This window comes from Amphibalanus amphitrite, unplaced genomic scaffold (genome assembly GCF_019059575.1).
Source record: "Amphibalanus amphitrite isolate SeventyFive unplaced genomic scaffold, NRLGWU_Aamphi_draft 000093F_arrow, whole genome shotgun sequence".
NCBI classification, from domain to species: Eukaryota; Metazoa; Arthropoda; class Thecostraca; order Balanomorpha; family Balanidae; genus Amphibalanus; species Amphibalanus amphitrite.
In genome coordinates this window covers 485,025-511,990 of record NW_024881589.1, presented here as the reverse complement: position 1 = coordinate 511,990, position 26,966 = coordinate 485,025, and the positions used below count along the sequence as shown (strand labels likewise).

Genomic DNA, 26,966 nt, shown 5'->3' with positions numbered 1-26,966 from the left:
GTACACCTAGTACATATGCATAAATATCTTGATGGGAATGAAAACACTTTCTCCCGCCCCGGTGCGCGTTTAGGTAACGAAATTCTAAACTTTCGGATAGAGACTAAGAATTTAACTCGCGCATCGTGGTGGTGGTGGTGGTGGTGGGGAGCAAAGAGTGGGGAGGGTTTTCACTCCCCCCCAAGGATATTCGATGTATTGTATCATATGCATGAGCAATAGGCATCCTTTAATACCTATGCACGTACATACTCGTATGCCACATGATCTGTGATCAGATCAATGCCCTGGCGTGGGCTAATCCATTGTCAAACGTCAGTGGGCTAAAATATAGGCATCCTTATCCATACGCAAGTAATCCAATCCAGCCCGACGTCTTTGCAGTGGCGCATCCAGAGGGGAGGGGGGCATGGGGGCCATGCCCTCCCCTTGGGCCTCCCGGGGGCAGTAGCGGCGGAACACCTTCGATTAAGGGAGGGGGGGGGGGCACCGCCGACTTTTGGTCCCATTCTTTCCATGCAACGCCCATAGGGCTAATGTTAAAATGCCAAAATCAAAGGAGGGCACGGTGTCCCGGTGCCCTCCCCGTTCCGCCGCCTATGCCCGGGGGTACCATCACGGAGGTTGTTTTAGTTCATCACGGAGGTCACCGACGGGAGCTTCAACCCAGAAATCTCCTTAGGGGGCACCATCCAGAAGGTCTATCGGAATAGGGTACCGTTTTCGGGGTCTCCCGGAGGCCAATTTCTGTCCCCCGCCTCGGGTGGGGCTATTTCCATCCAGAGGTCCGCGGGGGCACCATCTAGAGTTCTCCGGGGGCACTATCTCGAGTTCTCCGTGGGCACCATCCCAAGGTCGGAGGGGGCACCATCTCGAGGCTCCGGGGCACCATCCCGAGGTCTCCGGTGGCACCATCGCGAGGTCTGGGGGCACCATCCCGAGGTCTGAGGGCAGAAAGGGCACCATCCCGAAGTCTGTCTCCGGGGGCTCCATGATGTCTCCTGGGGCACAATTCCAAGTTTCCAGGGGCACCATTCCGAAATCCGATGTCTGAAGGAGCACTCTCCCCGGGTCTGAGGGGCACCATCCCGAAAATTTAGTGGCCGAAATCTGTGGATTTTTTTAGGGGGCCCCCCTAAAAAAATCCACAGATTTAAGGGGGGGGGGGGGCAAATGCCAGGGGGCACCATAATACCGTATGCACCACGCATTACGAAATGTTCTTGCAAACCCTTGACGAAATCCTGAATCCGCCACTGGGTCTTTGCGAAATAAAATCAAATAATCAGGTAGTTGTGTAGCACCCTTTTTATGCGCTATTAGGCCAACATTTTTTTATGTAAATACACTTTAAGAATAAAAAAGGCCTAAATAGTGGTATCAAAAGCAGAAACATTTCAAAGTACTATAGCAATTTGCAGTTAATAACTATTTGGCTGTCATGACTTAATTTTTTTTGGTCAGATTTGACTCACTTGCGCCAGTTTGTACTTTTGATGTCGTCAGCAATCGTCATTTGTTGTTGTGTATTATTTCAATTATTTGCCGGTCTCCTCCTGCAAATTGGATTGAATTTTGCGAAAAAGTCCTGTTGTTTGATCTGTTCGGTATAAAATTTTCTCGATTTTTTTTTTAAAGGACTGTTAGGAAAAATCAGCCGAAGCTGTGAGTGCGGTTAAACCCATCCAAGGGGTTCCGTTGTCACTGACAGAATTAAGTTGAAGTGTTTGAGCCAGTTTGAACCACGGTTTCAGTTTGAGTTCAAGACTGGAACTAGTGGCTTCGGCTGGGCCGCTTCCTGAAATATATCCAAATATGTATCTTTCGCTTACAATTGCTTTTCTGAACATTGTGAGCTTCCCACAATTTGTATCTTCAACATGGAACACAAATGAGTACATGAAGCGTGAGAACTCCTTGATACGACCTTTCCATGGTGAGTGGTGGAGACATTTCACTTTAATTATTGTTCGTGTTGGCCAACCAATTTTGGTATTAGTAGAGCAGACATCACACGAAGGTTTTCCAACCAAGGAGAGGCGCTATGCCTGGAGATACTTCTTTCTAACAAAACCTAAACAAACCTAACCTAACCTGACCTAACCTAACCTACAACCTGCAACCTACAAACCTACAACCTAAAAACCTACAACCTACAAACCTACCCTACAACCTACAAACCTACAGCGCCTCTCCTTGGTTGGAAAACCTTCATGTGACGTCTGCTCTACCAATGCCCCAATTTCTTCTTATTTTGTTTCAGTGTTATGCACCAGTAAAACGCCTTTTGGGCGAAGAAAGAGCGAGCGAGATAGTGAGCCGTGCATGTGCCGAAGGGCGAGGGGGTACTTCCAACGGGCTTGTGCAAAGCACCCTTCTAACCGGTCACTAGCGGTGTGCCAAATTTGAACGCAATTGGCCCAGCCGTTCCTGAGATCTGGAAGCGTCATTCTGCACGTGCGCACGTGCAAACGGGGTCCAAAATGACTTTTGCACGGCACCCTACTAATCGGTCCCCAACCGTGTACCAAATTTGAGCGCAATTGGCCCAGCCGTTCTCGATATCTGGAAACGCCCCCTGCACGTGCGCACGTGCAGTAGCACGCTAACTGCAACACATGGGAACGCATTGCCTGGTCGGTGCCTACCTGTATGCCAAGTTTCAGCAAAATCGCCCCAGTAATTACCGAGTTACTGAAATGGGAAAAAATTTGGCACCTCTTCTTTTTGTATTTTGCACGTGCAGTGGGGGTCACTCACATAGATCAAGAGTATCCGACCTTTGGTAGAAGGGATGCAGCTACCCTATAAAAATTACCGCAAGACAATCACTCAAGCCGCTGCTGAGATATGGGCCTCTCAAAATAATTACTTTTGCAAAACTGCTTGAACACCCTTGACTTTTCACGTGGCACGTGCCACGACGGTCACTGAGATGTATCAAAAGTAGTCAATTACGGGGTAGAAGGGATGGGGCTACCCAGCAAAAAAGACCGCAGGCCAATCGGTCCAGCGGTTGCTGAGATATAAGCCTCTCAAAAGCGTTACAGGCCGGGCCGGGCCGCTCATACTGAGATTTTTCCGTTATATTGAAAAGACTCACTTCGCTCGCTGCGCTCGCTCGCTCGTAATCAGCATGGTGATGATGAGAGCACTGACTTCAACTGGGTTATGCTGCAATTTGTTTTTATCTCTTGTGATCATGATTCATGATATTTGCACAATTATGGAGCAAGCAAGATTTGCAGTAGTCTTTCAGCAGGCATCACACTTCCATTTCAATTTAATGCTGGAGTGCAGTAGTGGGCTGTGGCTTTGAGACGGCTGCTAGTTTATTACATCACAAACATACTATGATGCAGCATTTTTGGTAAATGTGTAGATGCTCGCAAAGTTGCCATTTCACCGTTGGAATAAAGTTGCGCGGCAGCATATTGGGGGTGCGAGCCACTGTCCAAAACTAGCGTAAATTGTCAACAGCAGTGCAAAGAGGTGCTCAGAGTTTGCTTTTTGAAGAATTAACAAAAAATACGGTATAGCGTATCACTTGTTAACCCTCGCCCGTATTGGTGTTTTTCCAGCCGCGAACGTATAAGGGGGGGGGGGGGGGGGTCCGTTGGACCCCCCTTGCCGTTTCGCCCCTGATCGAGCTAGAGCTTCGCGGAAAAAACGAGCGTGTTGCCCGTGACGAGAGGAAGCCGATGATACCCAATTTTAAGGTCTTAGGTCATTGGTTGACCTTGCAGGTCAGGTCAATGACCCCAAAGGCGGGAAAATCGGGACCTGTTAGAACGTCGTAAAGTGTAACTGCTATGGGGTTTTTCGGGGTGCTGATCACGAATATCATGTTAGTTTTGATCACAGATGATGTCTTCATGTATTTAGGCCAGGTCGGGTCAGGTCAGGTCAGGTCAACCAGTAAGGGAGTAGGTGGCAACCACCTCTGACAGCTTCATAACATGTTACGAAGGCACCAAAACTACTTCGTAAATGTTCATATATGGTTGCTAAATTCCAATTCAGCTCCAAAAACTGGCCTAGAAACATGTAAAACTCGAAAAAGTGAACCGAGGTCATCAAAGGTCATTGACCTGACCTGACCTTCAGGTGACCTTGACACCCACCCTAATGCATGGGGGCAACATCATATCACATGTTTGAACGCTTGAAACCACGAAAAGACTGCAAACGCGCGGCTAATGCGAGCCGACATACGCCGAATCGCGATTCCAGCCAAACATGCTCTCGAAAAGTAGGTCACAGGTCAAAGGTCATTTGGGACAGGGTCATGAAATTTTCAGGGAAGGTGTGAAATTGATGAACGCGAGGGTACTGAAAGTTTCATCGCGATCGGCCGCTTTTTACGCGAGTTATTCGCGAAAAACTATGGGGGGGGGGGGTCCGTTCGACCCCCCCCCCCCTATACGGGCGAGGGTTAATTCTTCAAAAAGCAAACTCTGAGCACCTCTTTGCACTGCTGTTGACAATTTACGTTAGTTTTGGACGGTGGCTCGCACCCCCAATATGCTGCCGCGCAACTTTGTTCCAATGGCGAAACGGCAACTTCGCGAGAATCGAAAATTCAGCGATATACGTACCATCTTCACATATACCTACCTACTGCATTTTCTATCAAAAGAAATTTGGCAGTGATGAATAATTGTACGTTGTACTGAGTTTTGAGCTCTGTGATGAGATTCAGATTGGGATTGCTCATTTGAATTCCAACGGTGGCAAGAAATCACGGTGTTTATTACCAATTTTTGAACTATCATTAGGGGAGAGTGGGGTGGGTTGTATCAGTTTTTACTCCGAGACCCATAACCTCGTAACTATCCGTGATAAACTCATTATTTCCATACTATCCCCTTCCTTGATTCTTCTGCTTTTTTGTGCAAAGTAACTTTTCCGCTACCTCTACCAGTTTTTCTTCTACGGTCTCCCGAATAGAACAATGTTTTTGATACAACTTGCCCCATGGCTTGGGTGAGTTGTATCACATGGTGGGGTAATTTGTATCACTATTTCACGTTTCAGGGAGTGTGCTTGCTACTGGTTTTGAACATAACAACAACATTAAATGGGGTTAATGCAATGTATAGGTATGCTCAAAGGCTTCACTTTATTAGACCAAACTTAGGTCAATGCGATCCGAACGAAACATACTAGACGCAAAAGTGGCCCGTTAAGAGCATGAAGAAGCTAACACATTGTGCCGAAATGGAACGAGCATTGACTAGCTACCTACAAACGCGAGCCAGGGGCTTAGCTTTCGCGATCAAAAGCAACATACCCATACATACAAACATACATACATGTTACAACATACCCCACCCGGCTCTGATACAACATGTACCTAGCCGCCATCTTGGAAAAAACATCCTCGTGCTAAAAAAACAGCGGACAGCTGGAGAAATCCGTTTTCACTCACGCAGCCTTAGAACCTACCCTCACCACCGCTACGGAGATCTTTCAAATTCGTGCACATCTAAATGCCCAGAACACACATTTTCTTGCAACTTATTTTTTTAGAATGACATTAAAAAAACATAAAATCGGCTCTCACCTCGAGACGCGTCCACTCAGCCACAAGATAGAACAGGGAAAGATGGCGCCCGGAAAACCTCGTCGGCTGGTCGTGTCACGAGCGCCATCCATTGGATAAGTTTGGCACAATTCGCCCTGATACAACTTGGACATGATACAACTCTCCCCGCTCTCCCCTACTATATTAGTGGGTTGAAATACCACTGATGGAGTGCAGATAACTGTGTACGAAGCACAATTTTGAACTCTGTAGTGACTAGTGAGACTGTCTTGGAGACAGCTGGTGCAAATCCCATAATGCCCAGTTCATTATATCAAGTTTGAATCTAATCTGACCTTACATAATCCAGCCTAACCCAAAGTGACCTAACACCCACCGAGTTTTTACCTAACACATTAGATCAGGTTTGGTTGGGTAACATTGGGAGAGGTTAGGTTAGTTTGGATTAGGTTGGGTTAGGTTATGTTACAGGTGAGCTTTATATAATGAACTGAGACTGATTGGATTTGAACTGGCTTTCTCACTAGCTACATAGTTGAAAATTTGGCATCTTACACAGTCATCCTATGCTTCATGAGTGGTATTTTAACCCACTGATAGTGATGCAGAGTTAAAAAATCGGTAAAACACGTGGTAGCTTATTGCCGTCGGTCGCATTCGAACCCGCGATCTCAAGCTCGTCAGAGTCTTAAAGTCTGCTTTATGTACAGGGTGTCCCAGAAGTCTTGAAGCTTTTTTATTTTTGTCGTGTGTCCTTGCTATGCCACCGATTAAGGCAAATGATGCCTCAAACGAAAGAGAATGAACTGAAATTTTGTATTTTCATGCGTAGAGCACCACTTTAGTCGCGTGGCCCCCGTTGTGAGTCGCACAAGAACGAGCACGAGAGATCACGTTCTTCGCGGCCGCCAAGATCTCCCGATTTGCGAAACACAGGTGTCGCACTGCCCGTTGCTTGTCAGCTTCAGAGTCTTATTCCATTAAGCGAGCCAGGAAACAGCGTATTGACCCCAGACCGCAACAAAACAGCAACATAATGATTTACTGATCAGTGATCAGGAAGTCTTCTGAGATGTTTTCACGCATCCATTACGAAAATGAGGCTCAGCTGGTTGAGCGCACTCAGCAACAGCCCATTTTAATCCTTTGATTCGTTGCATTATCATGGGGCTAAGACAAATTATCAACCTGTCGCAAATATATGTCGCAAATGTTATTTGTGACAGGTTGATATTTGTTTTAGCCCCATAATAATGCGACGAATCAAATGTTGCTTAGCGCGCTCAAGCAGCTGAGCCTTATTTTCGTAGCCTGGATGCGTGAAAACATCTCAGAAGACTTTCTGATCAGTAAATCATTATGTTGCTAATGTTTTCTCGGGGATGCAGCACGCTGTTTCCTGGCTCGCTTCATGGAATAAGGCTGTGAAGCTGACAAGCAACGGGCATGGCGACACCGGTGTTTCGCAAATCGGGAGATCTTGGCGGCAGCGAAGAACGTGATCTCTCGCGCTCGTTCTTGTGCGACTCACAACGGGGGCCACGTGACTAAAGTGGTGCTCTACGTATGAAAATACAAAATTTCAGTTCATTCTCTTTCATTTGAGGCATAATTTGTCTTAATCGGTGGCATAGCAAAGTCACACGACAAAAATAAAAAAGCTTCAAGACTTCTGGGACACCCTGTACAATCATTCCACTCTACCAATATATCTTTCATCTACGGAAAACACCGCATCATAGAATGTTTGTAACATAATAAACTGGCGGCGTCTCAAGGCCACAGCCCGTCACCGCACCACCGGTCGTTTACACGGAAGTGTGAGACAACCAGATATTTGCAGCAAATATTCTAGCCCTGCGAGATGAAGTAAGACCGACGAAGTCAAACTAGCAGGGCCTAGCCAATACATATATACTTATTGAGATGCTTGGTAGTAAGAATAGGTGCTCACGGGCCGCAGGCAGTCACACACTGATTGATACCCTGCTTGCCCGCTGCCAGGCTCGGGCTCGTCGCTGAACAATTGGGAGCTGCGCGGCTCGGCGTTTGCATCAGACACCTTCATTCGGCTGACGCCAGACGCGCGCAGCATGCAAGGTGGTCTCTGGAACAGACATGTGAGTGCTGAATGAACTTCTTAAAGATTATGTTTTCGCATATTTATGTAGAGGCTGTTCACCATGAATTATATTTCCTTGAGAAATATTGATGAGAAACGTGACCTCTGATTTTCAAAGCTGCTGCGAGTATTTTGCTGGGCTCGCTGTGATTATCTTGCATTGATATACATAAGAGAGTAATTTGAGCATTGCTGGGTGTGCATGTTTTGCCTTTTTATTGCGACCTCACTGCTAAGCTGACCAGTGTTCAACTCCGATACCAAAATATGACATATTTTTGGTAAATGTTTTCAGCCATGCTACAGCAGAAACTGGGAAATGGAGGTACATTTCAAGGTGTTTGGCAGCGGCAAGGACCTCTTTGGAGACGGATTCGCGATATGGTAAGAGCTGGCAAGTGGCAGTACAATATCAGATATTTTAATTTTGTTAGGCAGCAGTTTAAACATAACTTCGAATCGACGCCTTTTGCCTTTATTGGCTGAGCATTGACTGGCTAGTATGACATAGATCACAAGTTTCTATTTGTACTATTTAATGTGTTTAGATCGTAGCTCGTTTCCCGAGGTCCGAGTGTATTATGTGTAATGTGAGTAAAGTATTTCGGTGCCATTGGATACACAGCACGCCCTCTAACGCTGTCCGTTCCCCAGGTATGTCCGCGACCCCAGCACGTGTCCCGGAGGCGCACACTGCTCGGTTTTCGGCAGCAACGACTACTTTGTCGGCCTGGGAGTGATCCTGGACACGTACAACAACTACAACGGAGTGCATAACGTGAGTGCGGCGTCAACCAGCTAAGAATGTGCTTTCTTCGCTGTCTTTTCTGGATCGAGAAATGCACTGTTGGTTGAGATGAGGAATGAATGTTGAATCGTACATTTGCCCCTGTGTATTTCATGTCGGATCTCTCTCTCTCTCTCTCCCCGTCTGACCGCTCCCCTCGTGCCCCCGCAGCACGAACACCCGTACATCTCTGCGATGGTCAACAACGGCACTCTCCACTACGACCACGACCGGGACGGCACCCACACGCAGGTGGCCGGCTGCTCGGCAAAGTTCCGGGGACGCGAGCACGATACCTACGTCAAGATCAAGTACGCCGACGACACTGTCACCGGTGAGTTCAATGAAAGGTGTTGTTTCGACGAATGCAATGCATCGGTCGTGTTATCGAGCTCATCCTTTAACCTACCTAAGCAGCCGTGTGATAAGATGCGTATTTGTTATTTTGTTACATCGTAGAACGGCTAGCAGCCAGGACACCTTCAATTCAAACGCTAAATTGTACCACCCTGATTATGGCTGTTTAGGCCGGCTCCATTCACCGCACGGTGTGGTATTCCCCCGCGACGTCAAGTGCGCGCCTGTGAAGTGTCACCCTCTGTTATCGAGTCGGTTAGCGTCCCGACTGGCTAGGGGTCCGGGCACCTGCTTGTAGTACCGCGATTTCAGCGACCGGGCACCAGCTGCCTGATAATGAGGAGGTGACTAAGGGCGTTATCAGAGGGGCGGGGTTAGGGGTTAGGAGTGACGCTGACACCTGCTGCAGCTGCTGCCGATATACACCAGTACGACTCCTTTTGGGGCGGTAAACGGGTAGCGATGGAGTAATCCCTGTATAGTCGACTACAGAATGATGTTCCACTCCTCAGAAGCTATCAGTTGACCGGAGCGCTAAGTTGTGCCGTTTATCACGCAATTAAGCGTGTCGATTGTGAGCATTGGGACAAAGCCATAATTTGTGAACTCAGCCCGTGTGATGCGGCACAGCCTACCACTCCAGGCAAATAATTGCCTGTGAAAAGTGGAACATCATTCTGTAGTCGACTATACTTGCAAAAGTGTGAGGTGCTACTTCCAGCTGGCCTGTGCACGACACCCTACGTACCGACTATGTGCCAAATTTAAGCGTAAACGACCCAACCGTCCTTGGGATGTGGAAGCGGCACCCTGGACGTGCGGGCGTGTATACTGGGCTCCAACTGACTCTTACCCGACTGACTGACAACTGACTTTACACGGCACCCGACTCGCAAGTCGCAGGTCCCTCGTAGTGTACAAAATTGGAGCGCAATCGGCCCAGCTGTTCTTGAGATCTGGAAGCGGCCCTGCACGTGCAGGGTCACTCATTCAATCACTTTCTTTCATTAGCTCCGTCTGCTTCTCTCGCCCTTCACATCTATTTTTTCTTTCTCTCCCCCTTCCCCCAGTCATTTCCCACACCTACACATAAAAATCTCACCGAGCCCCGCTGCCTCCCCCGCCAGTGTACACGGACGTGGAGAACCGGCGCGCCTGGAGCCAGTGTCTGACCGCTCCGGGCATCATCCTTCCGACCGGCTACTACTTCGGCATCACGGCCGCCACCGGCGACCTCACCGACACGCACGAGATCTACAGCGTGCGCGTGTACGACCTCGACTCGCCCGACCAGGACCCGGCCGTTAACAAGGAGCGCGCCAACGTACTGCCCTCGGCGTCCTTCTTCGAGGCGCCACGGGGTGAGTCGTGGGGGGGGGGGGGGGGGTGCGTCTGTTTGAGTTGTGGGGGATGAGTGAGGCATGGAGTCGAAGGGAAAAAGTCATCTGTGCGAGTAACGGATATTGGTGAGTGGTGTTGAGGAGATGGAGATGAGCAAGTCGAAAATTATATCAAGTTTTCGTTGGGCAATAAACTAATCACGCATAATGCACTGAAGGATTTCAAAATGCAACGTGTTCAATAGGTAAATATTTAGCCTTTTTGGTATGGTAGGTCTATCCCAAACCTAGTTACGTGTAATCTAAGATCTTGCTTCTCCCAACTGTCATTAACCATGCCCGCGCTCCCCGCAGACCACGTGGACGACCCGAAGCCGTCCATGATGTCCGGCTTCAAGAAGCTCTTCCTCATCCTTGTGGGCGTCATCGTCGTCTGCGGCGCCATATTCATCGGCGGCATCTTCTACGTGAAGCAAAACGAGCACTCGCGCAAGCGGCTGTACTGAGCTGACGGTGCCACCGACGGGGCGGGACAGTGGACTGTGATGGTGTTATTTCGCCGCGTCGCGGCGCGCTCGCTCCAGAACGCAATACGGACGGGCTCCCTCCGGGCGCGGCGGCCGAGCGGGCGCTGTGTGGGCGCTGCGGGCGGTGATGGCGTCAGGGCGGCGGCTGCGGAGCCACGCCACCGCCGGGTCGGAACTGCGCCCATCGGTAAGTCTGTCTGACAGCGTGGCTGGCGCCCCAGACCAGAGCAGCTGAGCCATCCAATCACAGTCGACGTTATCGTACATGCCATCATACGGAGAGTCATTCGCCCGAACTTCAGACACCAGTTGTGCCGTATCGTGGACTTGCTGGACAATTAGGCTTCCCCAGGAGAAAATCAGGCTGATTGTGATATGCTTTTGTAAAATTACTTAATCTTTTTCGCCTGAGAGCGGATGGATTGACAATCACCGGTCCTCAGTTGCACCTTATGCTGCAGATGGGAGTGATATCGGTCAAAGTTGGCATTATTTAGTTCCAAGCTTGTGATAATCGGTACCTATATACGGCGGGGCTCGCTTAACGGCTCGGTTTGTGAAGTGTCCGATCCTTTTTGCGTTTTCGGCTTACCGTGTTGTTTTTATGTTCGCGAGTGTCAATGTTTCTGAAATGGAAGCGCCGTGATAGAGCCACGAGGGCGTTTTGTCCGCGGGTTGGAACCGCTCGAACCGGGCATACCGCGGCTCAGCGCGGTGGCTGGCAGTGCCGTCTGGGGTACACGGCGCTCCTAAAGAGGTCGCCAGTGACCCGTAGACTTGGCAGTGCGGGCCGCGGGAGGCGCCGAGCGCTCACATGATAATCGTGGTGTGAACCTGGCGGCGCAGCGATTGAGTAGCTAAATGACCCCGCGTAGGGGCTAGTCTAAACAGGTCAGTGAATGGTGGCGGACTGTCTACTAAACGGGGAGCAATGCTGGGTGGGACAGCCCCTGGTGTGCCCAGGCATGCGTCTCAGCGGCTCTTATCAGAATGCGAGTGAATTTAGGGTTCCCTAGGAAAACGGCCGAACTTCGGGATTCACACAAGGTGCATGTAGGCTTCAGGCAGCCTACCTTTGAGCTGAGAGTTGGAAGGCGCCGGCGCGCTGGAGCGTCTCGCAGTCTGGCGGCGGGCTGGATTCGACCCGGATATTTGTCGGATCTGCTATTTTTACACCGTCGCTCAGTGGCGCCACATTGGGCCTCAGCCGGAACGCGCAGTCGGCGTTCGCTCATCCAAGAGTGTTTGGAATAAAGTGCGTGGATTGACAAATATGGTGTTTTGTCTCAGGAATGGTGATGATCCTCAATTTCTGAAACTCTTGACCTGAATCTGGAGTCCTTTTCATAAGCCTTCAGTACTGGTGGTCGCGTTCCTCGGTCGTTTCTCTCGACAGCCGGTGAGGAATAGTGTCTGTGTTAGAGTGATCCGCATTCACATTTACATCCATATGGCTCGCTCAAGCCAACGGCCTCGGCTGCTCAGTTTATTTCGTTTTTTTTTTTCGCTAGATTGTTTCTTTTCTTGATAACCTTCTGTCAGTGGGCATCGACGTTTGTGGCGGTAGTGGACGGTGGTACAAAGGTATTGTCGACACATTTATTTATCAAAATATCCATTGCAGAAACCTCTGCCGTGTAGAGTACCAGTCAATTTCATCCAGAAAAGAAGGGAAAGGTAGAAGACACCTCACATTCACACATTTTTCTAAGACTTGGAAATATCCGTTGTTGACGTCCTAATACCTAGCGATAAAATCACTCCCGGTCCGGCGACTGTGTGTTCGAACACTCGCCCTCGCGTATAAATAAACAGGTTGGGTGGCGCCCCCGACGTCGCCAACATGGCGCGTCGGGGTCCGAGCGGGGCGACGCGCCCCCTCGGCTCAGCGCCATCCCGTCACCGGCACACTTCACGAAAGACTTATCGATCCCGTAAGAGCGTCGTGGCGGGCGCCGGACCGGCCGAGTCTGCCAGCCTCTCACACTGTCCGCCCGGGTGGTAGTGGCCGGACAGTGCTGGCGCCGCCCGGTCGCCGCACAATCGTCACACGTTGATACTGTTGATGCTCGAATGCTGTCTCGGAGTCGGCAATTGACGGCCGTTGCGTGGCCCGCCACAGCTGCCGGTGTGAGCCCCTCGGCAGAGGAGCTCGGCGGCACGGGCCGGTCACGGAATACCGTCGTATTGAGCTGCGTTCGGTCAGTGCCGCAGCACGGCACATCACCATACGCAAACCACAGGGTCCAGTACAAACCATGGAAGGCGTAGAGTCCGTGAAAGCCTGGTTCACACGCACTCCCATGGCAAGATTATCTACTAGCACTCACTACTGTCGATAATCCACATTCCACAGTCCACACGTCACAGACACACACCACAATGTAATGTCCACCGTCCACAGTCCACTTCGCAATGATGAAGCACTGAGACTGTCCATCGTCGCAGGGCAGTCCTGGTCGCTCGGGCGGAGCGGCGCACTGGTACCCCAGCACTTCGACCCGCACCGAAAGCCCAGCGCGATCACTGCCGTCTCATAGTTCAGAGCCTCTTTTAGCGACGCTGCCGCCCCTCGGCACCGGGTGTTGCCACCCTGACGCTGTGCGAGAGGCGGCAGCGTCCCGCCGACCCCCGGCCGGCGCCGCAGACACGCGCGCACGACTAGCCGAAGTTCTCGAAGTGGTGGATGAAGTAGGGCAGTTTGCGGCCCTTGTTGACGTCATCACATGCCGTGCTGACCGATTTGGTCAGCGGACGCGGGCCACAGCTGAACACGCCGATCTTGGAGACCTGCGGTGGAAACAGTCGGTGTCAATTACCATCTCGAGAAGGGACTTGTCAGCTTAGCAGAACAAAACATGGCTGAATACTCGATGCGTGAAGGGAGTATATTTCATCTTATGTAGTTGCTTGCTCTGTAGGCTGTGGTAGGTTTTCAAATAATGATTAGAGAGCGAAGCGGATACAGGACATGCGCTATGAAGCTGGTGCTCATGTCAAACCGCAGTAACCACTTACGTAGTTGTGCTTCTTCTGGATGAACTTGAAGAAGGAGGCCATGTCGGGCCTGCCGAAGTGGTTGATGGCCTTCAGGCCGGTGAACATGGAACGGTTCGAGAGCCGCTGGAAGTGGTTCTCGCAGATATACTGGAAACAAGAAACACGTTGTGAACACAGGTCCTCGCTCACTAGAGTAGTGAACATGCAGAGGGAGATTCAGTGAGTTAGCGAGACTAACTAGCCACCATACCTAACATTTGAACTTACTGTGAGTCTGTTTTAAGATTATCGGACGTTAAAATAAGTTGCTAAGGCCTTGACATTGAAGTCGAAGCGAAACTGTAGCTCTCGCACAGTCGGTGTATGAGCGGGGATGATCAAGTGAGCACTTGAAGCCTGAAGGTGACGATGAATCTCCCGCCCTTGATAGATGTTTACTGGAACGAAAGAACGAAGATATAAAAAGATGTCTTACCAGCATGGTAGTTCTCAGGTCGAACTTGTGGAAGAACTGTGTGATGAAGATGTGCATCTCCAGAACCTGGGTGACGTCCTTCTTTTCCACGTCCCGCAGGACGTCGATGAACCACTCGAAGCTCTTGTGGGACGGGCAGATCCACAGGAAGTACACCTGGTAATAATGAGATGGAGATGTTAGTTCAGGCTGTGCTTGTGGGTAGTGCATATTTTGCTTTCTTATCCGTACTTGACACTACGAGTATATTTATAGTAAACCAGATTTCTCTGCCACCTAAAAATTGATTTTAAGTCAGTCTTATTCGTGAGTCGATCTGACAACGTGGTCCTTTGCCTCTATCGGCTCAACTGACCAGCTCCCCAATCTCCCGAGTCCGCACGCACCTTTTTGCAGGAGACTCCCGAGTAGCGGTTAGTGGACGTGCCGAACACCAAGTCGTTGAGGATGGAGGCGTACGGGGTGACGCCGATGCCTCCGCCTACCATGACGGCCACCTCGAACTTGTACCAGTCCTGGTTACCGCCTCCGAACGGACCCTCCAGACGGATCTGACAGAATGGGAGGGACCGATGGTCAGATAGAATGTGGGGAGGGGGACTTCCGCAGACGACTACGTTGGTGAATGCATGAAATAATGATAGAGTGGCCTAGGCCTAGTGATATACAGTTCTGATTAGGGCGAGCATCTATTCGTTTTATGCATGATGTTGAAAGTCATCGTCAAATTAACGCAACAAAGACACGACTTTCAACGAATTATCGACTGCCTTCGTTTGTGATAGGCTTGCCGCAGTAGCTAGCATGACAGACGGTGTGGTGCCAGGCTGTGGCATTCTCACCCTCGGAGGCGGCGCGTCCTCGTCCTGTACATAGTTGATGGGGTCGAAGAAGTTCCTCAGCTTCCAGGTCCAGGGTCCCTGCGCCTTGATGTGACACGACAGGAAGTTCTCGTGTGGCGCAGAGGTCAGTGTGAAGCTGTGGTACTCGTCGCCCACTCCGGTGCAGGCTAGTCGGACCCACTCGCCTGTCGACAAGGAAATGAGATGATGGCGTCAAAACAGAGCCGATTGCTATCTGGAGACCACAGAGGGCGCAACTGGCAGCAATACGAACAGGTGGCACCACAGGGACGTTGAGTTCAGTGAGCTCAGCGCTGCACTGCTTGGAGTCTTGGACCATCCAGCATCTCGCTGGTTAAATCTTGTCGTCTCTAAAGCACACCAAGCTATGGGCCGAGTCCTTTACCACATCAACTTTCTTGCTTCGCGGGAAGATAACTCACCAGAATGGTACTGGAAGTTGGGTGGTCGGTAGAACTTGATCTTCAGCACGTCCGAGGGCAGCAGCTCGGTCTCGATGATGTCCAGCTCCATGTACTTGGTGCGCAGGCTGATGATCTTGTCGAACGTGTAGATGATGGCGGGGCCGATGAAGAACATCCAGAACCTGGTGAAACGTGCGGTGCTACCTCAGATCTTTCCTACCGTCTATCGTCAGACATAAGAAGTCTTTCGTCTACTGCAATGCAGCTGTCGAAAATGAGAACCTACTTAGTGTTATGATATTGAACGCTTCGCTGTGATAGCAAGGCTCTTGAGGTCACCGTGCGGGAGTTTCTGCGAACGTGTTTCTGAGAATGCGCACGTGAGCACCGCCTCACCTGGGAGGTCCCGTCAGCCGGGCGAGTCCGTGCACGATGCTGAGGATGTATAGCCAGTAGTACAGCGAGTGCGAGTACCAGAAGTACTTGTACGCCCTCTTCCTCACCAGCGGGTGCGCGAACACGAAGATGATGATGACGATGATGTATAGCACGACGCCAGAAATACCTGGCGACGAATCAAACGTTAGCTTCAAGTGGACACATGACTCAGTCACTGCTGCGGTATTAGGAAGGCAACCATGAATCCAACGATTCGCCTTTTTGATTTTTTATGACATAACTGCTTATACGGTAAAGCACAAGACAAATTTGCTATAGCACATGCCCTTGGCATCTAGCCAAAGAGCTGGTTGGTTTGTATAGTAATTTCCCTGCGTTCTGCATGGAAGTGATTCAATTTGTCTCACCTGTCAGTGTGTTGAAGAGCCAGAACATGATGCCCGGTCTGGCGTCACTCTGGAACGTCATCTCCTTCATGAGGCAGCGCAGGTTGTCCAGGCTCTGGGTGGACACGTGGTAGAAGTTGACCAGGTGGCCCACCGCGTGCAGGATCGTGAAGAAGAGCGCCGTGCACGCCACGATCTTATGGAACTGGATGTGCGAGTCGATGGGGATGTACTGGTGGATCGAGTAGTTCTTCATCAGCGTCAGGATGTTGCGCGACATGGTCAGCAGGAGCAGCGAGTAGCAGAATGAGAGCGAGGCGGCCGATCCTCTGGTGATGGCGATGCCGATACCCATGACGTGCCGCAGGTCGGTGTGCTCGGCCAGGAAGCTGTAGTCTGCGGGGTGCACGGACGTGTGTTAGCAGTGTTCATTGTTCAGTGTTCATAGCGGTGCAGCATGATGGTAGCCGGATAAGGGCGGTACGCTGCGCTCTACATTGACCCAGATATCATCATGTCAGATATGGTCTACATACGTCAAAGGAATATAATGGTGAAAGTCTGGAGGAAAACTCGCTAATGAACTCAGATAAAACAATGAACTACGACTGTGATTGAACGTCCAATGTTTTCCAACGCCTCACTTAAATCATGTTTTCCCTGTAGTCAGAGCAAGTGTTCAATTAAATTGCTGCAGGTGTTACATGGGTTGGAACGGTGCATTACTCAGACACCACGTGCTGCAAACTCACGGATGAATCGTTCGACGAACAGGGCGATGGTGATGACGTAGAAGACGAACAGGTAGAAGATGTTCTGCCGGTTCTCCTCGAGGAAGGTCACCCAGCTGTCCCAGCGCTTCCACCACCAGTGGTCGCGACGCTCGTTGAAGGCGTCCACACGGAAACTGGGCATTCTGTGGACGGTATGCGGTCAAGGCCATGAAGCTCGGATTGTGCGACGTTTGCGCCCAACGACTGACATGTCAAGTTGATAAAAATCGTTATAGCATAGATACACACAGTTAAATTGAATTATTTCTAAGTCGGCATAGTGTTTCTTGTTCAAAATGCACGACAAACTACGCTTCCTGCAAAATTCCATGAGAGATACACAGGCAAGCACAACTAAAAATCATGCGCGTTTTCTTACCTGGCAACGTTGGTGGACGTATCCAAGAAGTTCTGTTTGGCGCCCTTGCAGTCCAGTCCGATAGCGATGAGGTCTCCCTTGAACTCCTTCATCAGCAGCTTGAAGTCGTCGTATGTCATCACGTCCTTCTCCTCCAGACCGGCCGACTTGAACATGCCGTCAATGAGCTCGGTGACCTCCATATCGGTCAGACTGTTGGTCTTGGCGATTTCGACCAGCGACCGTAGCATCTCGGACAGCTCGTCTTTGTCGATGGTGCCGTTGCGATCGTTGTCGCACATGTCGAAGATGATGCGCAGCTTGTTGTCGATGGTGCCGCGCGAGAAGAGCACCACCGTATCGAGGAACTCCTGGAAGCTGATCTGTCCGTCGCCGTCCTTGTCCACCACGTTGAACATCTTGTGCACGAACACAGCGTCGCCCTTCATGCCCAGCGCGCTGGCGAACTCCTTCTTGGTGAGCGACGTCCGCATCACCATGATGATGTCGTTGGAAACCTCCATCTTCCGCTTCTCACCCGGCTTCAGACCGAACGTCAGCGCGTACGCTTCGCGGAAGAAGTGTTCGAGTCGCTTCTGCCTCCGCTCCTTGGTCTCAGCGTTCTGCAGCATCTGCTCCTTGAAGGTGGTCACTGTCTCCATTGTCTTGCTGTGTCCGTTGAGGAACTGCTCCAGTTTGGTCAGGAAGCGTTTGCGCATGTTGAGGTTGTCGAACTCGAGCACCACGTCGTGGTCGTTCGGCACCCGGACCAGACACATGGGCTTCTTGTGCGAGTCTTCGGTTACCTCCACTACCACCGTTTCGGTGCCCTTGAACCTCGCCGTGCGCAGCTTGATGCCCTTGCGGTTCAGCGTCACAAACGCCACGTCCGGGCCGAACTTGATCTTGACGTTGCGCTTGTGGTTCTGGTGGAGCCACTCGGTGACGAACATCTTGTCGGTCGACTTGCCGTTGTTGTTCTCCTCCTGCTTCATGCGGTAGCGCCGGCGGCGGCGGTTCATCAGCTTCACCACGCCGTAAGCGGCCCCAGCGGTCAGCAGCGGCACCGCACCCAGGAAGATGCACGCGTAAATGTACGGCACTTCGCTGCCCTGGAACGGCAAAACGGTCACGCTTGACATGATGCAAAAAATCACAATGGAATCTTAAAGTCCAAAATACCGTAACATTTCCATTAAATTTGTGTAATTCATTGGAACTCCTTTGTAAGTATCTTAGTCATTTTTGTTTTGTTATGAAGAGCAGCTGTAGGATTTCCTTTTCACCTCCCTGCACTTAAGTGGTTTTATATCACTTCCAAGAAATGTTGTCGGCAAACCCGTTACCAATCCTAATGACGCCGGGTTCAGCACAACGGTGCAATGTAAACAATAACATGTAGAACACAAGCAACAACTACTCAATAAAACAACTCCCCCACAATCTGTAAGAACATGTCCAGCACTCGACCAATTGTCCACCTATTTGCTTCACAGCTCCAGCGCCCCATGACACCGGGAAAACAGGGGTCGGAAAGTGGCCGCTGGAACACCCACCTGGAAATAGTCGTGTCCGCTGAGGAACCGGCACGGCTCCATGAGACTCGCGTTGAGCTGCAGCGGCTGCGGACACGGGTCGTCGGCCGTGTGGAAGAACACCTTCTCCTGGATGTCGAGCCGAGAGATGTTGGTCGTGGCCAGGATGATGTCGTACAGACGCACCTTGCGGATCGTCTCCACTTCATCCTTGGAGAACACGCTGCACGCGGGACGAGATACTGGTCAAAGCACGTGCGTGCATCGAGTCACTGATTAATGAGATGTGGCTGGTGACATCATACCCGATCGTATCTGTCTAATCGGTGATGGAATTCGTGATACCGTGACTAAGTATGTATAACGACGGGAAAATACCCAATGATTCCCCTCTGCATTAACAGAAATGCATTGACATTGTTCTAATTCAACAATGAAATTCATTAGCCGTGTTTCGTTTTATTACAGGATATACAATAATACATTGATTATGACGTATGCACATAAATATTATTTTTTAATGTAAATTTCCTCGCCAGTTTCATCGAAAGTAGATTTCGCTATACGGATGCTTCATTGCAACATGCATCCTTGGAAATTTCCCAGCATTCATGTCTCAGAATTTAGTTTCCTTCCTTGTAAGTTTTAAACGCCGCTTATTTTCACAAATTGACAGCACTTGTATGCCGGAACAGGGTAAAACAAACAAGTAAGGTCGAAGGATAAACGGTTAGTGCACAGTTAACCTTGCGAAATATTTCAAATATGAAAGCAAATCTCTGTACAGATTGCATGTAACTACTGCTAACACCCCGTGCGCTATGAGATATTTAACTTAATATTTTTACCCGTTTATCCTCTCCCTATCATGCACTGCCCGATTTTTCAGTCTGGCGATCCTAATTATTTTGTATCCAACCACCATATTCAGTGACCTTCCATTTACCCACCGACCAAGCCACCTCTCACTCACTCTCACTCGCTAACTCACCCGTTCTCTGTGTTCTCGAACCAGAATCTGTCCGCGTCTCTCAGTCGCTGGAACTGTTCCTTGATGATGGCCCTGAACAGCTCTCCCGGTCCGTCCCGGCTCTCCAGCATACCTCCCACGTACAAATCAATGTTCATCACGTCGCCGTTATAGGCGTCCATCAGCTCGGTGAAGATATCGGGGTGCTTCTGCGCCAGCTCCGGGTTCACCTCTGTCAGGTTGGTCACCATCGGCAGCTGCGGGGGGAGCGTGATGGTGCGGTTCAACGGACGGGCCTGGGTGTTCACGTGAAAAGGGAGCGGGTTGGTAACTGTGCTTGCCTGGTACCAGGTGGGTATTCACCGCGATTGTTTTCCTCAGTAGTAACTGCTTTGAAATGCGAATGCCTTATATAGGAGTTGGTGCAAGTGCATGCATGAATGAATCAGCCTAATACTGCGACCAAACGATACAACTAAATGCATGTTTTCTTTGTGATTCAGCAAAGGCGATCTGCTTTGATCCAAGCCCAGTGTTCTTGGGAAAACCCAAACTTAAAAAAAGCACAAATGAGCAGCGAAGTTAAAAAACGGCGTTACCAACACAAAAAGGATATTTATGAATTGACGCTAAACAATATGAAACATCAACCACTGCGCGGTATTTAGTTCTCGCCATCAGTCCGAACACGCGACTGCTCCAAGCTCTGTGTGCCACCCACCTTGAAGCACTTTCTGACGGTGTTATAGTCGGGCAGACCGTTGTCGCGACCTCTCATGATATTGAGGGCGCCCAGGTCGCGTCTGGAGAACTCCATCGGTCCAAACAGTTTGTCACGGACGTCCGAGCAGAGCACGGCGTCCTCCTGCTCAGCGATCTGAGAGGCCATGCCCATGAGCAGCTCCTCGACCGTGCTGTCCTGGAGCACATCCTGTGAGAGAGGTCAGCGGTCAGAGGTCAGAGGTCAAGTTGAATGTCACATCAGACGCCCGGCCGGAGTACGGAGTAGTATGATGAGATGTCGGAGCATGGATCAAATTAGACCAAGTCAGGTCATGATTATGACCGTGACAGGACGCGGAGAGTTTGAGAGGTCGGGACACGGAGGCGCGTACCCAATTTTGCCGACGGAAAGTTGGTTCCAAGAGATTAAAGTCTGCCCAATAATCACTTATTTGCCATTGACCGGGAAACATGTATGTACGGTCGTTGTGCCGAGGCCAAAGTTGAAGTGTCAAAGTTTATCCGTCTGCGGTGCAGCCCACTGGCCAGGCCCATTGTTTCCGCAGCGCAGCATCGTTTTCCCGTTCATGACCGAAGTGATGCCTGTATCCTTGTAGGCCGTATTCAAAATATCCTGAGACATAACTGGTCTGTTCTTTTCACTCTCCAGCCGCGGAAAATCACAAATCACCGTTTGTTGTCGCGCCTGGGGAAACGTGCGGTACAGCTATGTGCCGCTGTCGGGTGCGGCTTTCCTCTATGCCCACCCACACTGCTCTCCAGGGGGTGACTGCTAGTCAGTCAGACAGATAGTTATAAATCACAGCGCACCCCGTGCTGACTGAATCTCGACTCTGAAGTGTTCTGGCCTCCCACTCAGACAGTTTTCAGTCCTATTTCCCTCTCAAGTCTACTCCTTCAGTGTTGGGAGTAGCTTCGGCACGACGAACAAAAAGGCAAGCTCTGGCTATATAGGAAGGTCAAAGGCTGAAGACGCCGTCGAGTGCCCGATCTTCTATTTGCGATGACGGGTGGGAGGAAAATTGTCCAGAAGCCGAGGGAAGAGGAGGAGGGTTTGCATAGAACGTCAAAGCGCTCGATCACGACAAAGCCGACGGGAAGGTCGGTGATTTAGAGGAAAGTGGGCGGATGATTAGGGTAGGATTGGCTGTCATTGAATGCATCAGGCGATGGACAGATTGGCTTTGATCGTCCCGTGTGCTCACGGTTCTCCGTGAGACTGAGACGGCCGAGGCCTTCAACTTGAACCCAGATTAGTCACGAAGTCACGATATGACCGGTTCAACTTCCACCCCACTCCCGGAATACACGGCTGCTTATTTTGCTGCAATCAGTGTTTCAATGTCGAACCCCGCATGGAGGGTGTCACGATCTGAGCATGACTAAAGTACATGTGAAATTTGCATGCATAAACGGATTATTCAGGACCTTCATCGGCCTTTACTTTCGTGTACCCCGATCTGATCGAGGTGCTGTTGAGCATACACATTTTTATGTGTATGAGGATGAATTAAATCGAGGAAACCCGGTGCTTTGAATATTCAACTCTCTGATGACCACAAACGACATACGAGGCTCGCTAAACACGCAGACACGTAGGGCTCTGATGTCGAAGCAGGGACTTACGCTCGAGTCCCACCAGGTTGAACACAGTCGCAGAGCGTCGTCCCCAGTCGCCGTCTTCTTGAAGTTGCACTTGTTGTCTCGCCGGTACAGGCCGGGAGGGATCATTGTGTGGCCGAACCTGACAAAATGCAGAAAAGGCACTTGAATAAACGGGCGAGCAATGTTTAAATAGCGGATACTGGTCGCGAATATAATTTAGGACTGAACATAAAGGTAGTCCCCATTTTGCTTGGTTTGTATATGCTCTTAATTGTTTAATATTCAAATGGGATATTATTACTGTCAACTACTTTCCTTGAACAACATTAGAGTCGCTAATCGGGGGTGAAACATACCATGTTGTTGTTTAGGCGTCGGTACGACCGACTTCACAGCGCCGAGGACATTCGTTTCGGTTCAGTCGCCCGGCCACAACTCTGCTCACCAATCACCTGTGACCCGAGACATCACGTGACCAACCCACCAGTCACCGGGACTCGGACGGACGCCGATCACGTGACCTCACCTGAAGGCGGCCGACTGGAACACGTGACTGATGCCGGGGTGCACGTCGGCCCGGTAGCCCTCGTAGGGGTCCACGGCGTCACCCAGGAAGGCAGGCAGGTACTCGTACATGGCGACATTCTGGGGACGGAGGTCAGCTGTCACACCACGGCACTCGGTAATTTGACGTGCCCTCACGGCTGACCGAGGCGCGGGTTTGCTTGGCTCGGCTCCACTGGGCTCTCGCGCGGAGTGGACTCGGTTCGGTTCGGTTCGGTTCGGTTCGGTTTGTCGGTCCGGTGCGCCCAGGTCGACAACACAAACAGTTGTTTGATGGATGGCTGATGGCGGCCTGGGTGCAGTGTGGTAAATTTCGGGCGGGAGGTCCCGGTGCAATGCTGTAAATTTCGGGCGGGAAGGCCCGGTGCTCTGCACGGGGAGGTCTGGGGACTGAGCGCAACACAAAGCAGGGGCACTGCACGGGACCGAGGGCAGGGAAGGGACTAGAGAGGGAGAGGAGTGAGCACTGAGCAATGCAGTTATACCCGTCACGGCACAGGAGCAGCGAACGACAGAACAAGGCCCCACAATGACCCCATGGTAAATGAGAGTGATTTACCAGCAGGAACAGGAGTACAGGAACAAGAATAATGTATATGATATTAAAGATACAGACATCCAATTATGCAAAAAAGTAAAAGCCAATCAATATAAAATGGAGCTCATAAAGAAATTACGACTACCCGACAACCGCGAGAATCCGGACCATCTCATTTAGAAATAGCCGACTTGACAAACGGTTAGGAAGTTATCTAGCGGCGCATATTCTTCCGGCGGTCGCGTTGCGCGTTGAAAGATGTCCTCTCGTGCCGGTGAGCTGTCACCACCGCGCCGTCATTGCCGCGCCGCGTCACCGCTCGCCGCGCCCAGCCTTGGCGGCGCACCGGCTCGCCAGGCGCGCCAGCCCCAGTTTTTGCCGCTGTTATTATTACTGGCCCAGCCGGGCAAATCATTGGGGCAGGCAGTGGACATGCCGGCGAGCTGGTCAGCTGCACCGCGGAGAAATTAGCGCCGAGACGTCAGAAGAGGTCAGCGGAATCAGCGGCCTCCGCGGAGCGCCGTGCACCTAATGACACCCGGGCGCCATCCTCGGGCCAATCATCATTCCGCGACTCAGCTGCACGTCTGCACCGTTCCGCTGCCGGGTCCGTCGGCTGCCAGCCGGTGACCGCAGCCCGCGAGCACGCGACGAGCGGTGGATCGTCCCCGCCGCACAGGTCAGAGACGCGGGTAGGATCGGTTTCACTTTTAACGCTGCAAAGGTCACCGAGTGGTATTGACAGAACCGGCTCGCCGCTGCTGCTGGGATTAGGAAGTGAGCACGCTGCTACCGGTTTTGCTAGCAGGCTTGAACATCAGTTTGTTATTAAATTTCCATAATATGGCGTCGCTCCTGGCACTCAAAGAATAACGTGCAATCAAAAGTGACGGATGTCACAGCAAATGCTGAATTCCGCAATAGCCGGTTGAATAAATGTCATGATAAGCCAAAGTTATCACACCGGTCCAGTCTTATCGAACTTCCCTTTCGTATCGTTGATGGATGGCCACTTTATCAACCGCAAACTATAGATCGCTCGCTATATGACCGCGTTCATGCATCGAAAGTCCCCGTCGAGCTGTTCAAACGACGTCAGCTGCCAGCTCCTACTCACGACAGCTGGCAAGCCGACTTTGAACAACAGTACGTGCTGCTACTGCAGCTCACAGCGCAAAAGATAACTACATACAGACCTCTCCACACTGCTCAGGTTTACATAACAGGCGGGAAGGAAACGACGTTACGTAATCATCCGGAACAACACTTCGCGAACGCCGAAAAACCTCGGCGAGATGTCTCATCTTTCGCGCCGCTCGGTTGTTATTACACCTCTACCGTACCGTGTGCAGACAGTAATGCCCCACCATTAGCGGCCCGGAAAGATGCTCATTGTGCGAGTCCTGAGCGTGCAAGAAGGCGAGGAGCAGCGACACGGCCCATTAGGTTCGACGCAGAGGGCACGTGAGAGGAAGGAGGGAACGATGTCTTTGAGCTTAGGTACCCCTTCCGTTTCTGGCCTAGAGAATAACCGTCTACAACGAAGTCGTATTACGAGCTTAGAAATTTGCAGCTGTGAAGCTTAGAAGTTGACGCGAATAATGCACATTAGGTAAAACATGTATGTAAATACATGAATATTTTGGGTCTCGTCGGCGCGTTTTCTTGGTCACACAATTCACCGTTTTACGTTTATGACCACCTGTCCTCTGCCTGCTAGTTAACTTGTAGTTAGTACATGTGTGGTATGGGCGCGCCTAGCAGTTCAGTAACCTTGGGCCTGAGCAAGTCATTATCCGTCAGTAGGTCAAACCGGATTACTGTTATTATCGCTCAGAGTCATGTCTCTGTCCATGTCGCGCGCTCCTGAAATATCGCACGGCAGACAGCTGCTAAAAAAAAAAACACCGTGTGTGTTCCTTCTGCCAATTTCCTACAAATAGTTAACCTCACCTCATCCTTGCTCTCCCCAAAAAGAGAGAAGGGAACTCTTTCCCTCTCTTTCCCCCGGTCCTCCATCCCACCCGTCTCACCTGGAGCGTTGCCACCACGATGCGGCGGGCCCGCTGGAACACCTCCTCGTCGCTCCAGTCGGGGTGCTCCTCCTGCACGCGCATCGCCACCTTGTTGTGCCACCGGAAGAACAGGATGCCGAACGCCAGCAGCGCCGGGTTCTGATTGGTCCGCTCGTCGCCCAGCACTGTGACGACATTAGTTCAGGTCAGCGGTGTCGTTAGGTGGGAAGTTGATTGGACTGCTGGTCGCTGAACCGTGAAACGTGAATGGTGGAGATCAATTGAGAGACATTAGGGCTTCCAGGGATGCCGAGCGCTTATGTATTTCACGAAACACTGATCGTGAGCCTTCGCGCTAGTGCTTACATGTAGCTGCGTAAAGATTAAATTGGATAATTGGACCATAAAATATACATTCACTACTGGTAGAACAATGAACTGTAAACGAACAGCTGTCATTGCGGTGGCGACTGACGAATGTATCTAAAGGTTAATGATAGGCATTATGCGCAGCCAACGGAGAGCATGTCGGTAGATGATTTCAGCCACCCTGGACTAGGCGTATGTAAAATAGTGTGCAAAATACCATCGTCTCTCCCGTACTTTTCCTCGTATGCGAACATTTAGAATACTAGCGGGAGCTTTTAGAAACGATGGCAATAAAACGGATTTGTTTGGCAGGAATCGTTCATAGTACGGTCCGAGTTTTCTCTGAAATCTTTTTCACTTTGTCTGTTTCCCTTACGTAATACACCATCCCAGCGAACAGCCTTACATCACCCTTCCCCGCTCTGTCCCATTCCGTCCCTTTTCCATCCCGACTACCGACTCATTTCGCCAAAAGCACCCTTGCTCTGCCATCTCCTGCCCTGTCTTGACTCCTCATTCTGCCATACCTGCCTCGCCCTGCCCCCGTCCCGCTCAATCTCGCTCGACCCCGTCCGTCTTTGCTCCGCCCCGCCCTACCCCTCCATCAGCTTGCCAATCGGCCGGGCTTCCCGTCCTGTCCTATCTCTCCCTAGCTCTTTCGCCAGCCGGGCGTCCCATTACGCCCTGCCCTGCTCTACCCCTCCCTGTCCTGCTCTGCCCCTCCCTGTCCTGCTCTACCCCGCTCTCTCCTGCTCTGCCCCTCCCCATCCTGCTCTACCCCGCTCTGTCCTGCTCTGCCCCTCCCCGTCCTGCTCTATCCCGCAGCCACCAGTCTCCCAGGCGGGCGTCCCGTTACGCCCAGTCCCTCTACTCTCTCCTGTTCTGCCCTGTCCCTCTCTGCCCTGTCCCTCTGCCCTGTCCTGCTCTATCCCGCAGCCACCAGTCCCCCATTCGGGCGTCCCGCGGCGTCTCGCAGCGCCTGTCGCAATGATTACAGAGGAAATGGGGCAAGGTCAGCGCGGGGCGTGCCGCTTCATTGGAGTCGACTGCCTCCAGTGCCGAGCGGGGCTGAGCGGGCGGGGTCGGGTCGGGGTGGGGCAGGGGCGGGGAGGGGGAGGACTCGGCAGGACAGGGGAGGAGGTCGGGGTCACGGCCGAGACAGGCAGGGCCGGTTGAGCGGGGTTGGGCAGTGCAGGCCGAGTCGCGGCGGGGCGGGGCGGGGGAGCGGAAGGCGTAGGGATTGTGCGGGACAGGGGGATGACATGATTAAGAGGGGTTAGGCTTTGG

General features: G+C 51.2%; 2 protein-coding genes across 3 annotated transcripts in view; one reads left to right on the top strand and one right to left on the bottom strand.

The window, feature by feature from the left end:
- The first annotated feature begins 1,462 nt into the window (after positions 1 to 1,462).
- LOC122380198 (vesicular integral-membrane protein VIP36-like) lies at positions 1,463 to 11,953 on the top strand. Its single transcript, XM_043363161.1, has 7 exons — positions 1,463 to 1,936; positions 7,553 to 7,668; positions 7,966 to 8,054; positions 8,325 to 8,448; positions 8,629 to 8,791; positions 9,942 to 10,175; positions 10,509 to 11,953. Exons 1-7 carry the CDS (start codon positions 1,816 to 1,818, stop codon positions 10,658 to 10,660), a joined length of 999 nt encoding a protein of 332 aa, XP_043219096.1. The 5' UTR covers positions 1,463 to 1,815; the 3' UTR covers positions 10,661 to 11,953.
- A 315-nt stretch (positions 11,954 to 12,268) lies between these two features.
- Positions 12,269 to 26,966, bottom strand: part of LOC122380197 (dual oxidase-like) — a 52,756-nt gene continuing 38,058 nt past the window's right edge. The window contains exons 6-22 of one of the 2 annotated variants that reach the window (XM_043363158.1): positions 25,329 to 25,495; positions 22,720 to 22,838; positions 22,215 to 22,332; positions 20,566 to 20,775; positions 19,866 to 20,101; positions 18,896 to 19,097; positions 17,361 to 18,451; positions 16,961 to 17,124; positions 16,230 to 16,604; positions 15,820 to 15,988; positions 15,442 to 15,605; positions 14,999 to 15,183; positions 14,543 to 14,707; positions 14,157 to 14,312; positions 13,700 to 13,828; positions 13,309 to 13,471; positions 12,269 to 13,249 (exon numbers count right to left, since the gene is read on the bottom strand). In XM_043363158.1, the coding sequence (XP_043219093.1) occupies positions 13,343 to 13,471; positions 13,700 to 13,828; positions 14,157 to 14,312; positions 14,543 to 14,707; positions 14,999 to 15,183; positions 15,442 to 15,605; positions 15,820 to 15,988; positions 16,230 to 16,604; positions 16,961 to 17,124; positions 17,361 to 18,451; positions 18,896 to 19,097; positions 19,866 to 20,101; positions 20,566 to 20,775; positions 22,215 to 22,332; positions 22,720 to 22,838; positions 25,329 to 25,495 (3,779 nt within the window). In that variant the 3' untranslated portion in view covers positions 12,269 to 13,249; positions 13,309 to 13,342. Of the gene's footprint in view, positions 13,472 to 13,699; positions 13,829 to 14,156; positions 14,313 to 14,542; positions 14,708 to 14,998; positions 15,184 to 15,441; positions 15,606 to 15,819; positions 15,989 to 16,229; positions 16,605 to 16,960; positions 17,125 to 17,360; positions 18,452 to 18,895; positions 19,098 to 19,865; positions 20,102 to 20,565; positions 20,776 to 22,214; positions 22,333 to 22,719; positions 22,839 to 25,328; positions 25,496 to 26,966 lie in introns of both variants that reach the window. The other variant, XM_043363159.1, reaches the window with a different exon arrangement.